The sequence below is a fragment of the Cornus florida genome, unplaced genomic scaffold (assembly GCF_030987335.1).
Source record: "Cornus florida cultivar Cherokee Brave unplaced genomic scaffold, ASM3098733v1 CherokeeBrave_3.0.0_Hap2_Chr11, whole genome shotgun sequence".
Lineage (NCBI taxonomy): Eukaryota > Viridiplantae > Streptophyta > Magnoliopsida > Cornales > Cornaceae > Cornus > Cornus florida.
In genome coordinates this window covers 3,129,724-3,152,118 of record NW_026775581.1, presented here as the reverse complement: position 1 = coordinate 3,152,118, position 22,395 = coordinate 3,129,724, and the positions used below count along the sequence as shown (strand labels likewise).

Here is a 22,395-nt window from a genome sequence, read left to right as displayed (position 1 = left end):
TTGCTAACAACCAAAATAGGGTAATTTACACGTACTTCCTATATGGTTTGTTATAATTACATATAACACTTTTTCTGTTTCGAAAACGATGTGAATTCCCTTTGATTTTTAAAATATTCTACACGCACCTCTCTTTGTTACGGTCAATGTCAGTCAACTGTAAAAAAATAACGACATCAGCTACTATTTTTCATGAAATATCAAAAATATCCTTACTTATATTATTTCATATTATATTTAAAAATATATATATATATATAAGATCAGAATTCCTCACTTTCTCTCTCTAAATTATTCAACCGGTGACCATATTGTAGATCTTTTGAGTTGAATCTCAACAGATCAAGTTATGTGAATCCATGGTAGTCTTATTATGTATATTTTATTTCCCTGTTCATTTTTCCAAAAAAAATTCTCGGATCAAGCAAGTCTTGATCGATTTGTTATTTGAGTTTGTTATCATTCAATTAAAGCATTGTGAGAAAGAATTGTTCTGTGTTAGCTCTCGCCCATGAAAGATTGGGACTTTTCTTTGTGAAATTCTCCAACTATTAGTTCAATTCTTAGGTTGTGTAGTATCAGTGTCACTGGATTGGTCTGAGTTTTCAATTTTTTTCTTCCAATCACAACTTTCAACTAATGGGTTTTTTCGTTCATCCATTCTCTGGTTGAGATTGGTGTCATCCTTTTCGGAATCGAAATCATCTTGGTTTTGTTATGTTATTATTCTGATAAAATCTCAAGAGACTGATAAAATCTTAATAACCAAATCATATTTTCCGGCGAGAATGCATACGTGTTCAGCCTGCAATCAAAAGTATGATCTTACCAAGCAAATACCACAAGTGAGATAATATTCTAATTTCACAGAATCCGGAAGCCTCAAAGTCAACACGGGCTCTGTGGCGCTCAGATCACAAAAGAATGGACTGGAAATTTCATCAGACCCTCCACCATATGATTTATTGAAATTCATATAGAAAGCTCCTAGTTCTATTAACCAAGGTGATTGCAGAATCTCTGTGTGTTCAGCCTGCATCTTGGACTTAAAGTTCCTCCCATTGACAGAGCTATGGACCTAAAAGGGAAGAAAATATATATATAAATAAAACGAACCTCTTTCAGCACAATGAAATCCTAAATACTGGTTAAATCCAATTGGGGCAAAACCATTTTATGCTTACTTTATCATATTTCTTAAGAATTTTTTGTATAGCAATAGCATTCATCATTACATATTCAATCAACATCTGACCCTCCTGTACCATAGCTTGCTGGTTGTTTGCGAAACACTGCCGCAAGCGCAACAAATATCTCTGCATTCCAGAAGCAACATGAAGATGGAGAAGATGTCTAACTCTTGAACTGAAGCATCCAACTCTCTCTCTCTCTCTCTCTCTCTCTATATATATATATATATAGAGGGTACTTCAGTCATTTATCATAAAAAATTAAGGGCATTTCAGTAAATTAGTCAAATCCGTTAGTGTATTTGACGGTCTATCACAAATAAGGGAGGTTCGTATAAGATATTTTAAAAAATAGAGAGGATCACGTAATTTCAGGAACAGAAAAGGTACCGTCTGTAATTATGACAAATCAAAAGATTTGTGTAAATTACCTACCAAAATATTACTATTTATTTATTGCGTCTCTCTCATGGTCTCATATTTTGTGAATATAGATTTATAACGTCTCTCTCATGGTCTCATATTTTGTGAATATAGATCTCTTTTGATGTCTCTTTCTCTCCACTCTATCTACTACCTTCATTTTCTCTCTCCATCAGAGGGGTAATATTATAATAGCGATCAACTAAAAAAATTACTGCTTATTTAATATCCCTATCTATCTTTTTTTAGTAGTAATAATTTTAAAACTCACTCTATAAAATAGATCGGGATTGAGAGAATACGGTCCGTGATTGGTACTTCTGGCCCGGTCCATTTTGGCCCATTTGACTTTGCAGGCCCATACTCATTCAACCTCGTTGTAACTAGGAAGGAAAATTCTGTGATTTATCATTAAAACAAGGGCGAATTGAAAAAAATCCTCCCTGACTGTTATCCAATTGCAAAAAATTCTTATAAATATTTTTTTAACTGTGTTCCTCTAAGTACTTGTTTGATGGAATTTTTCGAACCAAATTATTCCTTAATAGATTATTCTTCAAAGATATTTTTTTTTTCTCCCTCTCTCCCCGTTAAACAAAGTATGTGAAGCAACAAAGAAAAATTCCTCAAAAAATAAAAAATGGAAAGCCAATAAAATTATATTTAAATTATGTATAATTAATAAAATAAAATTGAGTTCAACCGCATAAAAGAGAAAACATAATGTCATAGTGATCTCATGTAATGTCAAACAATATTCTTTGAATTCAAAATGATTTTATTATTTTTTTATTATTATTATCTTTTATAATTCAAAAGCATTTTAGAAGGACAATTGGAAATAATAAGTTTATTTAGGACTGCAAAACATATCACATCATATTATTATTATTTTAATTTCAACTGATATTAATCTTGGTATTCCAAGAAAATGACTTTCAAGATGGACCATATTACGTACAATACACAACCATAACCATGTGCATGAGTAGGTGCAACAACCAAAACATAATCATTTTTTTCCTATACCACCTTTATATTATTAACACAAAATTTCAATAGGAAGGTACGGTACTAAAATTTTTTGGATACTCCAGTTGAATTAAATGAAAATGTAACGTTTCCGTTTAATAGAAAGTGATTATTTCTTATAAAAAAAAAAAAATTAGTTGACTATTTATTAGGCAATGTCATTATATAAATTTTGAGATATAAATTTATTTCTTGTTTATGTATGTGAGATATAAATTTTGTAAGGGTAAATTACAATGACCTCTCATTAGGTTTCACTTAATTGCAAATAAATTTGAGGTTTACATTTTTTTTTGCAACGTGCCCCTTGAGGTTTGACCCAATTTTGCAAAGACCTCCTCCTCCGTACAAAAAGCAGTACTTTTTGTCAGAAAATTGATTTGAAAGGACAAATATACCCTTCAGCTAAATAGAAAAGACTTTATTACCCTTATAGTGCCATTAAAATAATAATAATAATAATTAATTGAATCAATGGACAAAACAACACCTTATATGTAAATGAGATCACTAAATGTAAATGGAATTAAATGAATTATATTTGAGTAATAAATGTAATTAAAATGCATTTAATTAAATAATTACAATAATTATAATGTAATTAAAATAAATTTAAAATATTTTAATTATATTTAATTAAAAAATAGTTAAATCATATTTATTTAAATAAAATAAATCAATAATTATTTGTTAGAATAACTAAATTAAATAAATTACAATTTTAATTTTACAATTAGGGTTAGGGTCACCAATGTGAATTACCACCACCACCAACAACACAGCCGTCTACACCATAATCACCATAACTGGTGATGTCATTGCCACCACCACCATCCCCATCCATAACCACCAACTAAAAAAAAATTCAAAAACACAATTTTCACTACATGCAAGAACCACCGTGAATCAATCCCAAAATTTCTCAATGAATGCAAACACACCAATCAAATCCATAATTATATGAATCCAAGCAAATCCTCAAATCCCTCAAAACTAGCCCAAGATTTATTCGAATTCTACTACTCATCCATCCCCTAAGTTCCGCCACAACTCTTTCACATACAACCGAATCTTCCTTATCCTTTCCAAGTATTCATCCCTAGACCGATTCAATATGGTCCATCAGATTGTCAACAATGGTCCGACATGCGCAACAGTATCACCACAGTCAATATCTTGATCAGGGGGAGGGGGATATTCGGCGGTGATGTTGTTGGGAAACGTGTAAGTTTTGAAAACTTTTTAAGGGATTTTCATTCATAGATCATGATTTATCACATAGAGACAAGTTTTATCTAAAAATAAAATATGATGTATCATTTAATTAACAGATTGAATACTTACATCAATAGTCTAAGTAAACCTTTAAAACTTTCCTCTATAGTGAATTTTCTCACTTATTGTAGATCCTTTAGTAAGATGCCTTCTCCTTGGATCTCCATCTTCTTGTTAATTATTTTGCCTTTAGGAATCACTCATAAGCCTCCATGAATGACCTTGGAAAACTAGGCTTGTGGGAGTCTTCATTAGATGAGAACAATGACCCTAATTTTCTAGAAAGAGAAAATATATTTCTTTTTTCCTTCTTCCAAAAATCACCCCTAAAATATACATAGACCATGTATATATATAGGCAACATAAAGATAAAGAAAAGGAAACAATAAATCCTTCTCAATTTCTAATTCACATGTCTCAAATATAATATAATTCCAATATCAAGTTGGGTTATGAGTGAGAATCCTTTAGGTATATTATTTTATTGGCTACAATGAATTAATAATTGGCCCGGTCCATGGACTCAGTTCAATTAATTCATAAATTAATTTCTACTCCACTAAAAGAAATTAATTGAACTCCAATTAAATAATAAATAACCTCTAAGTCAATGTTGCACTTTGACCCCTCCATGCATAATTAGTTATCGGATAAATAAAGCCATCAATCCGACTACACAATTAATATATTTATTTTGGTACCATTGATTATTTCTGGCTCGTTTACAATAAAACATTAGTTTGACAAAAAATAATAATTTAAATAAATAAATATATAATAAATCATTTTGTCTAAAAACACACGAAGGCCTTCGAATTTATTTTGTGATCAACCATAATCAATACAAAATAAATACAAGTAGCAATTATCCAAATATTAAAAATATAACCCTTTAACTATTAATTACATAATTACCCAAAGTGCCGGTCTAAGGATTCCAAAGATTCCGCTGAATAAATCAAAGTAATTACAAATTAATAAAAGAGTCTATACTTCTCTCATGCTTAAGAGTTAAATACCATGACGGTGATAGAGAGCAATTGCATACGATGGCTCTCGCAATATATCTCAACCTAACGCGGATCCAGTTCAAGTCTTAATTAATTATGAGTCCATCCATAATTACCAATTATGAACCATTTATGATTAGTATTATATTCATGTATTGATCGCCATCACATACATATATAAATATCTCTTGTAATCAAATGGACACTATCAATTCTATAATAAATTGAAACATAATACATTAAATTCACCAATTATATAAATCATAAATATTTCAGATATTTCAGGAACATATGTCACTTTAATCCAGATAGGAATTTGTTATGCTAGGGCATATAAATCCCAACAGCTCCTGATGAGCGCTAAAAAGTGCGTATTTAAACCCCTTAAGCTTAGGTATTCTAGGACCTTTATTTATCGTATTTTACCATTTTGTATTGATTTCGTGTTATTTCCATTTTCAGGTACTTATCCCCAAAATAAGCTAACTCAGCCAAATAAGAGCATAATTGAAGCAATTCTGGGATGAATCAAAGAAAGGAGCAAAGTAGAGCAGAAAGGAAGTAAAGGGTGGAATTTCAGCAACTTCGATCAATCTCAAGAAAAGTTCGATCAATCCAACTTTCATCGATCTCAGCACTTCAAGATGGATCTGAGCCATGTTTGTCCCTGTTCAAAGATCCCACAAGTTCGATCGATCCAACTTTCGTCTCTGATCGATCGAACATTCTTGTCCTTATCCAAATGATTGATCTTATCCAGTTGTACTACCCCACTAACCGTTTTTGTCCTTTTCTAAAAAATATCTTCAAAATATCTCAGATTTGTTTTATCCATAAAGGCGCCGCCATCGTGCTCAATCCAGCTTAAGTTCAATAGATCTCAGCCATGTTTGATCGATCCAAGTCCAAGGTTTGATCGATCGAACTTCCTCCAGTGCGAAAAAGTTAAATTTCCAGCTCATAAAAAGTTGTCCTTTATCTAATCATTGGGGAATATTTGTTGTACGACCCCAGCTCATTTTGGATGTCATTTGACCTACCTATATAAGGATAAGGATTACTTTTTACATCATATCATATCATACTTTGTAGAACTCTTAGGGAGGAAATAAAGAAGAAGAGGAGGTTAGAGACACTATTGGAGACTCTTCATCAACCAAGGAGCAGATTTCTTCTATGGAACTTGCCCTTGAGGGTTGGAGGACATCATCCATAAGTGGCTAGGCATCCTCTTGGGGCTAAAGTTAGCCCTAAGCTTGCTTTCTACTTCTTGATTTAAGTATTTTTGAGGGGATTTGTATTGTGATTCATGTCTTGACACTCTTCTATATATAGATCTTGTTTATTCAATGATTTATGTGGTTTAATACTTCCAATTGATCATTTCATTCTATCCATATGTCTATGTATGCTAGATTAAATATTCATGTGTTTGTCTTTATTTCTTGTGTTATTGATGCATGTCTATGTGTATTGATGCTATAGATCTAGAAATTGTCAAGACATAGTGCTTAATGTCATGTTCTTGTGGTTTATTTGATGGTTCATACTCATTGCTTGATGGATTGTACCTCTCCTTTAGTTTAATTAGTTTAATTTCATGTCATTAGCTTAGTTGTAGTGTAATTGTTAAATGGGAGGACAATCCATGCTTGTTGTTGATGCTCCATACTTATGAAAAGCAAGTAACATGTATCTCTAACCTTGTGATGTGTTTGAATTGTGAGCTTAAAAAAAGGATTAATGGTTTAATTTGATATGTTGTGCTATCCACCATGTTGTTTAGACAATATATGCTTAATTTGTCATCCATGCTTGTTGAAACAACCACACATACACACACTTTGTTGTAATACATGTTCTTCCCCTCATTAATCATTCATTAAAGGTATAGAAAAGCTATGCTTAGTGGTGATCTCTTAACCCCAAGATCTCTCTCTCTTTTATTCTCTCTATTGTATTATTGTTTACTTTAGTTTAATTTGCATCTAGTTTAATTCAATCAACCAACCACTATTTTGATCACTCGACCTACTAACCCTAATTTTGATTCCTCAACCTAGTACGACACCTCAATCCCTTGGGACAATCCCTTCTCACTCATACTACATAGTATAGGTGTTAAGCGGTTTATAAATTTAAAGTATGATGCCCACTTGACACTAATTTCCAAACTCAAAGTGTTGTGCATTATTTTGTGCACACGCTCAGCTAAGACATCATAATTTTGGTGCCATTGCCGGGGATTGATTGATTGGCAATATCATATTTGTGGAATCAATTAGGAATTAGTACTCTTTTGATCGTGTCTTTACTTTGTTTTCAATTTTGTTACTTATTGTGTTTGTTCTTGTTTGACAAGGAGCATTGGGCTAAGAAGGTGAGCAAAAGAGTATTCTAAGCAAAAGAGCTAAGCAAGCAAGGAAAAATACTAAAAATCTAAAAATTTGCTAAGCTAAGCTAAAAATTTGGTGTTAAAGTGCTAAAGGACCCTCGTGAGCTTCTTTTTACTCAAACTCTTAGTTAAATCGTCGGCCCGCGTGGAGGCTTGTATTTCAATTCTTAGATAAATCGTGAGCCCACGTGGAGGTAATTTACTTTTCTTGCATATTGTTGATAGCACGGGAGTATTGTGGAGGAAGTTTGTTGATTGTTGATTTGTTGTGAAGGAGAAGTGCTTGCTTGTTTTGTTGTGTTTTGTGTGTCACTAGAAGTCTTGGATAGTCATTGTCATATCACTCGTCCTAGGCATTCACATGGAAAATCTAGAGGATAATCTTGGCTACTTAGACCCACGTTTCATGCAAAACCCACCTTTTAATCAACATGGCCCCGGAGTTCAAGCTCTAATTCTTCCAATGGTCCTTCGTGATCGTTACAATCTTCATGCATATCATGCACCTACTTGTATTGTGTTGCCTAATTTTGAAGCAAATCAATATGAAATCAAGCCCGAGACTATTCAAATGTGTCCACTCTTTTATGGCTTAGATGATGAGTAACCCTATAAACATCTTAATGAATTCTTTGAAATATATTCCACCGTAAGATATATGGATGTCCCGGAGGAAGTTCTTAGGCTACTTCTCTTCCTTTTCACACTAAAAAATAAAGCAAAGCATTGGTTTAATACTTTGGGGGCAAATTCAATAACATCTTGGGCACAAATGCACAATGAATTTTTGAAAAAATTTTGCCCCATAAGTTTGACTAATGTAATGCGTGCTTCAATTAGAGAATTTTCTTAAAGGAAAGGGGAGTGGTTACATGAGGCTTGGGAAAGATTGAATGAATTGCTAAGCAAATGTTCACATCATGGCATTCCGAAATGGCAAGTGGTTCAATATTTCTATGAGAGCCTATCCGACATTCATAAGGACATACTCGATACATCATGTGGAGGATCATATTTTGGAAAACATAAAGATGACATATGGCACCTCTTTGAGAAAATGAGCGAAAACTCTTTGCAAAAATATTATACTTCTCGATTTAACCATAGTTCAAAGGAAAAGAAGAGAGATTTGCAAGTATGTCAAGTAGAGAGTCCATTAGAGATTGTAGCCGAGGTTAAAACTCTCTCTCAAAAACTTAATTAATTCTGGTTGAGTCAAAAATCGGTTATAAAATCACCTTCTTTTCATCATACTTCTCATCTTAGTGAGCCATGCATGACATGTTCAAGTGTTTTACATACTATTTTCGATTGTCCCCATGGACATGCATTCAATGAGCACTTTGAACAAGTCAATGCTACATTCACTCACCCTTACTCAAGTGCATATGTTCCAATGTGGAATGAAAATCCGAATTTCTATCAAGCTAAAAAGTTTTAAGGCAAATATATTCCACCTCATAAAAGGGAAGGAGGTTCCCAAGGATTTGTTTCTTCTTCATCTCATCAAAAAACTAATCACTTTTCACATCCTCAAATGTATGATTCGCAAATTTGCTCTCATTATCCTCATGCACTTTCTAGCCATTCTACATTTGAAGATAAGGTTTTGGTAGCTTTGGGTAGCTTAGAGATAAATACCAACTTGTTGCATTCCCATTCTCAATCCATATCAAAGCCAGAAGCCCAAATTGGGACCATAGCTAATGCATTGAATGTAAGAGAAATTAGGAAATTACCTAGTCAACCCGAGAGGAATCCAAAAGCCCAATTTTGTGTGGAAGCAAACCCTACATCGGGGTGTTCTTCCCAAGCTCAAGTGCAAGCCATCACCACCTTGAGAAGTGGTAAGCAAGTGGACAATAAGGTTGAGCTACCAAAGAAAGATAGTGAATCGGTGCAACCTAAAGTTATCACCCATCCAATTCCTAATTCCACTCCTACTTCCTTGAATGAAAATGTTCCTAACCGGAATTCTCAATCATCTCCATCATCTCCTCAAATTGCAAAGTCTCATGAGCCAAAAGCTCCATTCCCTTATGCTTTTAAAAAAACTTAGCCTTATGGGAGGCAAGAAGGGAAAATACATGATATGATGGAAGTTTTTAAGCAAGTAAACATCAATCTTCCTCTTTTGGATGCCATTAAGTAAATTCCACCTTATGCAAAATTCTTGAAAGATCTTTGCACATAAAAGAGGAAGAGCAAGGGACCAAGCCCTAAAAAAGTGTTCCTTACAGAGCAAGTGAGCTCCATTATTCAATAAAACACTCCACCTAAGTTCAAAGATCCCGATGCTCCGACCATCTCATGTGTGATTGGGAACTATGAAGTTCGTAGAGCTCTTCTTAACTTAGGTGCAAGTGTTAATTTGATTCCTTACTCCGTGTATGTCCAACTAGGTTTGAATAAGTTGAAGCCAACCTCGGTAATGCTTCAATTAGCTGAAAGATCCATCAAAACACCTAGGGGCATGGTTGAGGACATCCTTATCAAAGTTGATAAGTTTTACTTCCCGGTTGATTTTGTAGTTCTTGATACCGAACCAGTTGCCAATCCCACCAATCACATCCCAATCATCTTGGGAAGGCCATTCTTTGCCACCGCAAATGCAATAATCAATTGTAGATCCGGGGTTATAGACCTTTCGTTTGGTAACATGATGGTCAAGCTTAATGTTTTCAACGCAAATTGACATCCCGTAGATGAAGACGAGTGTTGTCTTGTAGATGTGTTGGATGAGATTGTTGAGGGATCAATTCCTACCATGGTCATGAAACAACCAATTGAGGATAACCTTTCATCTCTTCTATTGAATGATCCTCTTGCTTCTTGTCTTCTTGAAATGTATGGAAATTGTGGGTTTGATGATGAAAAATCAATGGATGAAGTAAGCAATCTCATGGAATCTGTTGCAAGCTTGGATTTTCCATCTTGGAAAACTCCAATAGAACCTCTTCCTCCACTCTCTAGCACTCCACCGATCTCATCTTTAGTTTCTCCACCAACTCTTGAACTTAAAACTCTACCTTCCAATCTCAAGTATGCATTCTTAGAACCAAAAGAGACTCTTCCGGTTATCATTTCTTTAAGTCTTGAAAAAGACCAAGAAGACGCTCTCTTAAATGTGCTTAAAGAAAACAAGGAAGCCATAGGATGGAGTGTGGCAGATTTTAAGGGAATTGACCCTTCTATTTGTATGCATCGCATACTTATGGAAGAGGATACAAAACCCTTTAGGGATGCCCAAAGGAGACTTAACCCTAACATGAAGGAGGTAGTCAAAAAGGAAGTTGTTAAACTCTTAGATGTCGGAATCATTTACCCAATCTCCGGTAGCAAATGGGTGAGTCCAACTCAAGTAGTTCCCAAGAAATCAGGGATTATCGTGGTTGAGAATGCAAAGGGTGAGGAAATTCATGGCGTGTATGCATTGATTACCGCAAATTAAATGCGGCCACTAGAAAGGATCACTTCCCTTTGCCATTCATTGATCAAATTCTAGAAAGATTGGCCGGACAACAGTACTATTGCTTCCTTGATGGCTATTCAGTTTACAATCAAGTAGCCCTTGACCCATTGGACCAAGAGAAAACCACATTTACTTGTCCATTCGGTACATTTGCTTATAGACAGATGCCTTTCGGTTTGTGCAATGCCCCTGCCACATTCCAAAGGTGTATGATGTCAATTTTCTCGGACATGGTGGAAGAGTATCTAGAAGTGTTCATGGATGATTTTTCTGTCTTTGGGTCTTCATTTGATGTATGCCTCAAAAATTTGGATTAGTGCTTAAGAGATGTCGTAAAATAAACCTTGTTCTTAGTTGGGAAAAGAGCCATTTTATGGTTCAAAAGGGTATCGTTTTGGGTCACGCCATCTCAAGGGGGGGGATTGAGGTCGATAAAGCGAAAGTGGAGCTTATTGCTGAATTACCACCACCTTCAACAGTGAGAGAGGTTTGCTCCTTTCTAGGTCATGCCGGCTTCTATTGCCGATTCATAAAAGACTTTAGCAAAATTGCTAGACCCTTGTGCAATCTCCTTGCCAAGGAAACTCCTTTTGTCTTTGATCAAGTATGCCTAGACGCTTTTCATAAATTGCGTAATTTATTGTCTTCTGCTCTTATCATGCAACCTCCCAATTGGACATTGCCATTTGAAATTATGTGTGATGTTTCTGATTATGCCATGGGAGCGGTTTTGGGCCAAAGAGTAGGAAAGCTTCCTTGTGCTATCTACTATGCAAGTAAAGCTTTCTCGGGAGCTCAATTGAATTACTCCACTACCGAGAAAGAATTACTTGCCGTAATGTATGCTCTTAATAAAGTTCGATCCTATCTTTTAGGTTCTAAGGTGGTTGTTTACTCTGATCATGCTGCCTTGAGACATTTTTTGACGAAGAGAGAAACAAAACCTAGATTGATTAGATGAATTTTGCTTCTTCAGGAATTCGATTTTGAAATCAAGGACAAGAAAGGCACTGAAAATGTGGTTGCTGATCATCTCTCTAGGTTATCGATAGAACTTTTTCCTAGTCCACCAATTCGTGATTCTTTTCCGGATGAACAACTTTTCCAAGTTTCTAATAGACAAATGCCTTGGTTTGCTGACATTGTGAATTATTTGGCAATTAGCAAACTTCCAACTTCTTGGTCAAAGAACAAAATCGTTTCTTTGCCAACATCTGGAATTACTATTGGGAAGATCTTGTCTTGTATCGTTATTGTCCGGATCAAATTGTGAGGAGATGTATTCCGAAGAGCGAGATTCCAAGTGTTCTAGTGTTTTGTCACACTCTTGCATGTGGTGGGCATTTTAGTGCTAAGAAGACTGCCTTGAAGGTTCTTCAAAGTGGGCTCTTTTGGCCCACTATCCATAAAGATGCCCACAATTTTTACAAGTCGTGTGAGAGATGTCAAAAAATGGGTTCAATGTCGAAAAGAGATATGATGCCTTTGACCAACATTCTTATTGTAGAAATTTTTGACATATGGGGCATTGATTTTATGGGTCCATTTCCTATGTCCTATGGTTTTCAATACATTCTTCTTGCCGTTGATTATGTTTCCAAGCGGGTGGAAGCATGTGCTACCAAAACAAATGACCATTCCGTGGTTATTCAATTCATCAAGTCCAATATCTTTGCTCGTTTTAGTATGCCTAAGGCTATGATAAGTAACGGAGGAAAGCATTTTTGTAATCAATTCGCATTTATTTCTTAAGTACTCCGTCACTCATAAAGTGGCCACTCCTTACCATTCTCAAACAAGTGGGCAAGTAGAAGTGTCTAACTGGGAAATTAAGCATATTCTTGAGAAGACGGTTAACACCACCCTGAAAGATTGGTCACGGAAGTTAAATGACGCTTTGTGGGCTTACCAGATGGCATATAAGACTCCCATTGGCATGTCTCCCTATAGACTTGTATATGGAAAGCCTTTCCATCTTCCGGTTGAGTTGGAACATAAAGCCTTGTGGGCGGTTAAGAAGCTCAATCTTGACCTTGATAAGACCGGAGAGAACCGATTGTTACAATTGAGTGAGTTGGAGGAGTTGAGACTAATGCTTATGACAATGCCAAACTCTACAAAGAAAGAACTAAAGCCTTTCATGATAAACATATTGTGAAGAAGTCTTTCGAACCCGGTCAAAAAGTTTGGCTTTTCAATTCTAGACTGAAACTCTTTCCGGGGAAGTTGTGAACCAAATGGGAGGGTCCTTATGAAGTCATCTCTGTTGCACCGCACGGGGCGGTTGAAATTCAAACTTTGAAAAAGGGGAACATTTTCAAGGTTAATGGAGAGAGACTAAAACCCTACATTGAGGGACAGGTCTTCCAAAGACATTTGGAAGCTGCACATCTAATAGACCCTGTGTATGAAGATATCTAGGATGTAATGCAAATGGAAGAGTTTTTGTCTGTTCGATCGATCTCAAGAAAAGTTCGATCGATCGAACATCATGCCTGCATCAAACCTGCATCCAAGTCCTTCTCTATCCAATCGTTTGAACAAAACCTGCATATTTCAGCTCTCTGTCCCATCATTCAAACTTGTTCTCAGATCGATCATAACTTCTTCGATCGATCCAACTTCAAGTTCGATCGATCTTGAGTTCCAACACTTAGAAAAATTTTGAACCTGCATCTAAAGACCTCTCTGTCTCATCGTTCGAACTTTGTTGCAGGTTCATGCATGTTCGATCGATCAAAAAATCTTTTGAGATCGATCTGCCTTGATCGATTTGAGCATCTTTGGTTTGACCCTTTTTGGATTTCAAGCTTATCTATTCAAAGCAGCATTACGTCTAGCTAGAAACGTTAAACTTAGCAATTATTGTTTATACTTTCTTGAATTCCTTTTTGTTTATTCAAAAAAAAAAAAAAATCTCTCTTGTGCCCTTATGTGTAGTCATGCTACTTTTTCTATCGGGCTTGATCTCACATCTCTCTTTCATCTTGTGATATATTGCCTTAAAATGCTTGATTATTCTTTTCCCATTTGATGTTTGATGTGCATTTTCTAGTGTGGTTATTCAAGTGGGTTGTTGATTCCAAGTTTGGGGGAGACGTCTTTCAAATTGGATCATTACCGGGCTTCATGTCTTTCACCACCACGGTATATTCTTTCCATCTTATTCGTTGTTCTCATTACACATTGAGGACAATGTGCGGTTTAAGTTTGGGGATAAGGTGACTTTGTTGCATTCTACTTAAGTTGAGACTTAATTGTAAGATTGAGATTTGAGATTCATGTTAGCTATGATTTTGATTTTTGAGGACTATATTGCTTAAAATTTAAAAATTGCTTGACTTAAGAGTCCAATACTCCTTGTATGCCTTGTGAATGCCATTTAGGAGTAAATTTTTCGAAAAATTGATATCTTGTTTGCACTTGTGGTCCACATCATCTTGATTTTGTGATTATTTTGAGATTCATTCTAGGATTCTACACTAGCACAGGCGCACGCTAGCATTCATTTGTGGGGTACATGCTTTGTTGATTATTGAATTGGTTATATCCCAATTGAGCTAATGCATTGAAAGCTTTTATTCTTGATAAAGGTGGATAACAACCCATTTTCACTAAGTAGCCAGGATTCTAGCCTCATCAAGCACTGAAATTCTAGCGCCGAAAGGTGAAGGGCCCGAACTCTAGGTTAATAATTGAATATAAAAAAAGAAAAAGAAAAAGTTGCAAAAGTAATAAAAAAGTGAGGACTTCTCCCAAAAGGTGAGAAGTGGGAAATGATTAGATGGAGGTTGTCTTGATTTGTAGCCTAGTTGATTTGAGCTTGTAAGTCCGTAGGGGTGTTTGAACACCTAGTGCCCTAAAGCCGTTTGGTTTGGGAGTCATTGACCTAACGCTTGACCTCATAGATCGCTAGAAAGCTTAATAGATCAACACATTGCACCATGCTTCCATCTTTGATCCTATTAAAAAAAAAAAAATGATTAGTGAAAAGAATAAGCGCACCTAGAACAATAAAGCTTTAATAAAAGGTTCACTTTTTGTCTTACTGATTGGTACTAGATTTGTGTGCTAGTTTGAGGATAAGGATGTGATTATTTCTTTAGTTAGCTTAGATAACAACACACTTGATGCCGGTCCACTAAAAAAGGATTCTAGAGTTGTTTTGATTTGCATGATCATTTTCTTAATGTGTGGAGGACCATACTTACTTACTTGATGTTGAGATTTGGGAATTGCTCAGAAATGTTTGAAAAATTGCATACTTGAGGTAGTTTTCTCCTAATACTTGTTTGCAATATTAGTGTCTCTTTTGAAAGAATGAGTTTAATGTTTGTGGGTATCATTTTTAGAAACCCTCACGAGACTTCACTCGTCCACTAAGGGTAACCTAGGGGTTTAAAAGGCTTGTTACATATGCTAAGTGCAGTCATGTTCCCTACGAAAGTGGCGTTATCCATTTATTGCTTTCTAGTTCATAGTTATATAATTGTTTGTTTCATTCCTTTACTTACTAGTTCATAGTTGTATGGTTGTTCGTGTCATTCCTTTACTTTCTAGTTCATTGCTAGAGGCAAGCAATATTTAAGTTTGGGGGTGTGATGAGCGCTGAAAAGTGCATATTTAAATCACTAAAGCTTAGGTATTCTAGGACCTTTATCTATCTTATTTTACCATTTTGTATTGATTTCGTGTTATTTTCATTTTCAGGTACTTATCCCTAAAATAAGCTAACTCAGCCAAATAAGAGCATAATTGAAGCAATACTGGAATGAATCAAAGAAAGGAGCAAAGTAGAGCATAAAGGAAGCAAAGGGTGGAATTTCAGCAACTTTGATCGATCTCAAGAAAAGTTCGATAGATCCAACTTTCATCGATCTCAGCACTTCAAGATGGATCTGAGCCATGTTTGTCCCTGTTCAAAGATCCCACAAGTTCAATCGATCCAACTTTCTTCTTTGATCGATCGAACATTCTTATCCTTATCCAAATGATTAATCTTATCCAGTTGTACCACCCTACCAACCGCTTTTGTCCTTTTCCCAAAAATATCTTCAAAATATCTTAGATTTGTTTTTATCCAAAAAGGCGCCACCATCGTGGATCGATCCAGCTTAATTTCAATAGATTTTAGCCATGTTTGATCGATCCAAGTCCAAGGTTTGATCGATCGAACTTCCTCCAGTGCGAAAAAGTTAAATTTCCAGCTCACAAAAAGTTGTCCTCTTTCCAATCATTGGGGATTATTTGCTGTACGACCCCAGCTCATTTTTGGTGTCATTTGACCTACCTATATAAGATAAGGATTACTTTTTACATCATATCATATCATACGTTGTAGAACTCTTAGAGAGGAAGCAAAGAAGAGGAGGAGGCTAGAGACACCATTGGAGACTCTTCATCAACCAAGGAGTAGATTTCTTCCATGGAGCTTGCTCTTGAGGGTTGGAGGACATCATCCATGAGTGGCTAGACATCCTCTTGGGGCTAGAGTTAGCCCTAAGCATGCTTTCTACTACTTGATTTATGTATTTTTGAGGGGATTTGTATTGTGATTCATGTCTTGACACTCTTATATATTTAGATCTTGTTTATTCAATGATTTATGTGGTTTAATACTTCCAATTAATCATTTCATTCTATCTATGTGTCTATGTATGCTAGAATAGATGTTCATGTGTTTGTCTCTATTTCTTGTGTTATTGATGCATGTCTATGTGTATTGATGCTATAGATCTAGAGATTGTCTAGACATAGTGCTTAATGTCATATTCTTGTGGTTTGTTTGATGGTTCATATTCATTGGTTGATGGATTGTACCTCTCCCTTAGTTTAATTAGTTTAATTTCATGTCATTAGCTGAGTTGTAGTGTAGTTGTTAAATAAGAGGACAATCCATACTTGTTGTTGATGCTCCATACTTATGAAAAGCAAGTAACATGTATCTCTAACCTTGTGATGTGTTTGGATTGTGAGCTTAAAGAAATGATTAATGGCTTAATTTGATATGTTGTGCTATCCACCATGTTGTTCAGACAATATATGCTTAATTTGTTATCCATGCTTGTTAAAACAACCACACACACACACACTTTGTTGCAATACATGTTCTTCCCCTCATTAATCATTCATTAAAGGTGTAGAAAAGCTATGCTTAGTGGTGATCTCTAAACCCCAAGATCTCTCTCTCTTTTATTCTCTCTATTGCATTATTGTTTACTTTAGTTTAATTTGCATCTAGTTTAATTCAACCAACCAATCACTATTTTGATCACTTGACCTACTAACCATAATTTTGATTCCTCAACCTAGTATGACACCTCAATCCCTTGGGACGATCCCTTTTCACTCATACTACATAGTATAGGTGTTAAGCGATTTATAAATTTAAAGTATGATGCCCATTTGACACTAATTTCCAAACTTAAAGTGTTGTGCATTATTTTATGCACACGCTCGGCTAAGACATTAGCTCCCACTTGCCTTCATAGCCAATTCAAATTGCATCTAACTCCAATGTTATCCTGGTGATGATCAAAACTATTGATCGATAACACCTTTGTTAATGGATCAATAAAGTTGTGTTCCAATGCAATGTTCTAGCCATGAGCATATTTTCTTGCCAGACAATATCATGTAGGACATGATACTTTCCTCTCAGTGTACCTTGTTCCTATATGGAACCTTCGGTCATTGGTTTGGACTACTTCTGCACTTTTGTCGCAATATAGCTCGATAGGCAGGCTAGTATGCTCCACAACCTCTAAATCAGTGAGATCAAACCAAAAGGCTTCCTTTGCTGCCTTTAAGGCTGTAATGTACTCCACCTTCAGGTTTGAGTTAGCAGTTAAAATCTGCTTAATAATCTACTAATTGATTTCCCCTCCATTGAGTGAACATACATAAGTCATGAACCTCATAATATCTACTTCTGATTTGAAAACAGAACTATCATACCTGACTGGAACCACATCATTACGTCCATAAATGAGCATGAGATCATTGGTTCTCCTAAGGTACTTTATGATATTTTTCACAACATACTAGTTATCAAGTCCGAGTTCGGACTGATATCTACTGACTATCCCTATTATATAGCGGATGTCTTGCTTGGTATAGACCATGGCATATATAAGACTCCCATATGCCAAAGAAGAAGTTTAATGTGTAAAATGAATTAATTAAAACACTTTTGTGTATTCCTCTACTCACTTGGTCAATGGAAGGCAAACACATCTAGTCTTGCACCATCCCCTCACACACACAAAAGCTAGACTTCAATTAGAAGCCTACACTTGTCATTAATCTAATGGTTCATTCTAGGCTTAATCTAATGCCTACACTTCTCAACAATCCAAGCCAACAAGTGCACCAATGCTAGGCCAACAAGTGGGTGAATCTCTACCCTCCACATGTCATCATCCAAGGCTTTTAAGTGTAAACCAATGAGATGTTTACAAGTGGACCAATGAGAATGTGACACTTGTCACACTTTTCGATAATTACAAAAAGGTCCTTTTTGAAAATATCTTCCAAAATAAATTACAAAAAGGTCCCTAAAAAGAAAAATAATTATTTTTTATAATTTCGAAAAAATCCCAAGAACAAATAATGTTTCCTAAGAAACTATGCATCCATGCCATTTTACGTAAAGGTAAACAACTAGCATACTTTTCTAGAAAAGTAAAAATACATAAAGCATATAATTTAAATATCATGGATACATGCAAAATTGGAATCAAATCTGAGCACAAAAAGTGAGGTTACGCGAAGAAAATCATTCTCGGGAAAAAGACGAAAAGTGAATAGTGTCAAAAAAAAAAGAAAAAGCGGAAATGACTTAGTCATTAAAGGAAGTTGTCAATCCAAAGGAAAGAGTCTCGGAAACCATTTCTGAGCACTCGAGATGACACTAAGTGATGAGTAACCGAACTCAGAAAAGAAGATTCAACAGAAAAAAATTTATCCGTAAAATTTCAGAAAAAGGAAATGAAGTAAAATGACCGAGTCATTACAACCTACCCTCCTTAAGGAAATTTCGTTCCCGAAATTAGGAACATATCGAGGAAAACCAAATAAGGACCGAACACAAGGTCACATCGAGGAAAGGATCTTAAAGAACTAAAGAATAACTCCAGAAGCCTCAAGATCCAACTGAAGGAACTCGAAACCACGAACCGAAAATAACTCCTCAAATGAATCAGCATGTCAATTCAATGTCAACCACCAAGAGAATCCCAAGACAACGAAATGTTGAAACACGACAAAAGAAAAGAGCGACATGGCAGTACGAACAACGACCAGAACCCGCCCACGACGTACTCAAGGTGCGGTAGCATCGACATTGTCTAGTACCCGCCCACACTTACATTACTAGCTAGGTAATGCAAGGTACCATCGACGGAAACTAGCACTCGCCCACCACACACAACTTGTACGGTAGCATGATAGTATAAAGTCCTAATTCATCACCGGCCCCCAACTAGCTTACCCGTGAAACCTATCAATACAAATGACATTAATGTCCAAAACGATCATTACCAAAAGCACCACGGAAACCAGACATTTTGTGAGAGTTGAGATATGGTCCAAATATGTCCGATCGGACCATCCTGGCCAATCCCAAAACTCTGACAACAATACGCCTCCATCTTAACCACTGATCACAAGACCTCAAGCTTATATCATGGTACACATAATATTATTATAGATAAAGCTAACCATATCCTAACAATGGAGCACCAATAACAACCGTACCCATATCCTAACAATGGGTAGGAAACAAATAAATAAAATGGTCAAATCCTAGCAATGTCATGTCATCCATATCTTAATAATGGTATGACATAGAACCATATCCTAACAATGGTTCCTAAACAATCTACACATATATATAGATTATGTATAAGGTCATATAAATCAACTACGCACATGATTATTATCATATTATAAAGTATTGCATTTATTACAACAATTAACTGCTCATTACATCATAAAAATAACTTATAAGTTATTTTAACCTTCAAGCAGATATTTTAACATAAATCAAGAATATACGTATGCTGATAATTTATTCATCTAGCAAATAACAAGATCTACAGTGTCATCTCATGTTAAACATTTAATCTCATCTGTTAGAATAATTTATAAGATTAAATTTAGAAATTCATAATCGAATAAATCCCATAAACATGCATCGATATCATCATGCCTTAAATTCACATATCACTGTACCTAAGTCCCTACTTATTGTTCGGGACCTTAAATAATCAATTCTGGGCCAAACGGGATACGTTTGCCTAAAAATACTATATAACGCTTGAGCGTTATTCACTAGAATATAGCGCTCGAGTGTTGTAATAGAGTGCTCCAGCTCTTTTTCGAGAAATAGCTCAAGAACTCCTATTTCCAGCCATGTTCTTCCTTGTTAAGGGTCCTAAGGTATGTTACTAAGTCCCATAAACATCTATGCACGAATTTACATCACTTTAACATCTAAAAATCAACTTAAATCTGATTTTAGCCATCAATTTTACAAAATCATTCAATAAAGACAATATGAACATATATCCACAAAAACCTATGTTCTAGATCAATTTTAAACACGAATACATATTTTACTAATCCTTTAATAGATCCTAAAGTTATACTAAAGGCATACAGAACACAGATTTAAAGGAGAAGTATAGAATAGAGGACTTGTGTAATACCCCTAATTTTTCTAGGTTTTATTTATCTATTTTGTTTTATTTTATTTGTCTACGTGGCTATTTAAATTGTTTGTGCGTTTGTTTTAGGGTTTTATTTGTTTATCATTTAAAAGCTATTTATTTGGTGTTTACTTTGTTTTATTTTATTTTATTTCTATCTACTTGGTTAATTGATTTATTATTATTATTATTTTTTTTGTGGAGTGCTTGTTTATTTGTTATTTAAATGTGAATTAATTAGTAGGATTTTTCTAGGTAGTTGTAATTTTGTTTTTCCATTAATGTTATTTTGTTTTATTTTTTATTTTTGGCTAGTTGTATGGATGGGTAAATATATATATAAATATATAACGCATAAATCCTTATTTAAAGTGTATATATATATATATATATATATATGCCCAGTTATGTTAAAGGTAATTAGAATGTTAGTTTTATTATTAAAAGTTAAAATATATAAGTTAAGGTAAACTTATGTGCACAGGATTTTTAATAAGGTTAGTTATTAGTATTTAAACTTTATATTTATATTATAAAGTTCATTGAAATGGTAGCTTTTAAATGCCAATCGTAGCATTGAGTGGGCTGTGTAGTTTTATGAGGATTAGGTGTGTTATGGTGTGGTCGGAAGTATGGAGTTAGTATAGAATTAGGTTATATTAGAATATATATATATACATAGGTTTATGGTCTGGTGGGGAGGCTGTGCACGAAATTGAAGAAAAGAAAACAACAGTGAGCGGTGGCGAGAAAAGAAAGAGAGAAAGAGAGGAAGGAAGAGAGAAGGAGGAAGAGAGAAAAAAGGTAAATCGGAGTGCAATTCGAAATTTAAAAAAGGCAAGTCATTATTCTATTCATTCTTTTTGGCTTCATGTTCAGTCCATCTCTAGAATGATTGTAGGGTTTAAATTACAAAGAAATAAATTTGTGTGATTGCATAAATTAATTGGGTCAATGCGATATAATTTTCTTCTGTTTTATGCCATGAATTTAGTTGTTGTTCGTGTTTCATGTTCTGTAATTTTCTTCATGTTCTGTTATAAATCGGGTCATTACAGTGTGAATTTTATGTATATGACGGTATTTGTGTTTGCTGATTTTTTTTCTATTGTGGAATTTATTGATGTAGTTGTTTGAAATTGCAACATATTGTTCCTGGAATGGCCTGTTATATGAAAAAGTCATTTAATTACATATAGGGACTGGCCAAATCATGGTTTGGTTGGCATTTCAAATATATATATTTCACTTTAAATAAATAAATATATATATATATATATATATATTATTTTTCCTTACCAATCTATAGCTACTATTGTTAGCAGAATCAATTGATTCTTCCATTGACGGTGTCGCCATCTATTATGTGTGTTCCTTTTAGTAAAGTAGAGTAATTTATTTTATTATTATTTAGTTAATATGATGGTAGTTATTTCATTTTAAAAAAAAAAATAAAAAAAATAACAACAACAACTAAGAGTACAAACTTATTCATTTTAGATTATCGAAAAAAAAAAAAAAAAAATACTTACAGTTAATATATTAATATAGATTGTATATTTATGGAATTGTTCTATTGTGGGTGTGTTACAAAGTTAAGTAGAATTTACAGAGGTGGTTTTTTTTTTTTTTTTTTTTGATTGGTTGGTTGGTTGTATTGTTTTAAATGTAGCATGTGTATGTTGTTGTTTTATATATAACTTATGTATGTTATTGATTTAATGTCCATTAATTATTATATTGTATTAGCAATTATTGTATAGGATGTTATTTTATTAATTGTTCATGTAACAGAAAATGGGTGTACTTGTATTGCAAGTCATTCCCATGATACTTATATCACTTTATATACTTATACATATTGGTATATATGTGCGTTATGGAGGA

At 34.6% G+C, this 22,395-nt stretch overlaps 1 protein-coding gene across 1 annotated transcript; it reads right to left on the bottom strand.

The window, feature by feature from the left end:
• Positions 1-118: 118 nt before the first annotated feature.
• On the bottom strand, positions 119-21,867 carry LOC132286806 (probable E3 ubiquitin-protein ligase BAH1-like). Its single transcript, XM_059789199.1, has 5 exons — positions 21,808-21,867; positions 3,408-3,498; positions 1,185-1,396; positions 830-1,078; positions 119-157 (listed from the first exon to the last, which is right to left on the bottom strand). Exons 1-5 carry the CDS (start codon positions 21,865-21,867, stop codon positions 119-121), a joined length of 651 nt encoding a protein of 216 aa, XP_059645182.1.
• Between the last annotated feature and the right edge of the window lie 528 nt (positions 21,868-22,395).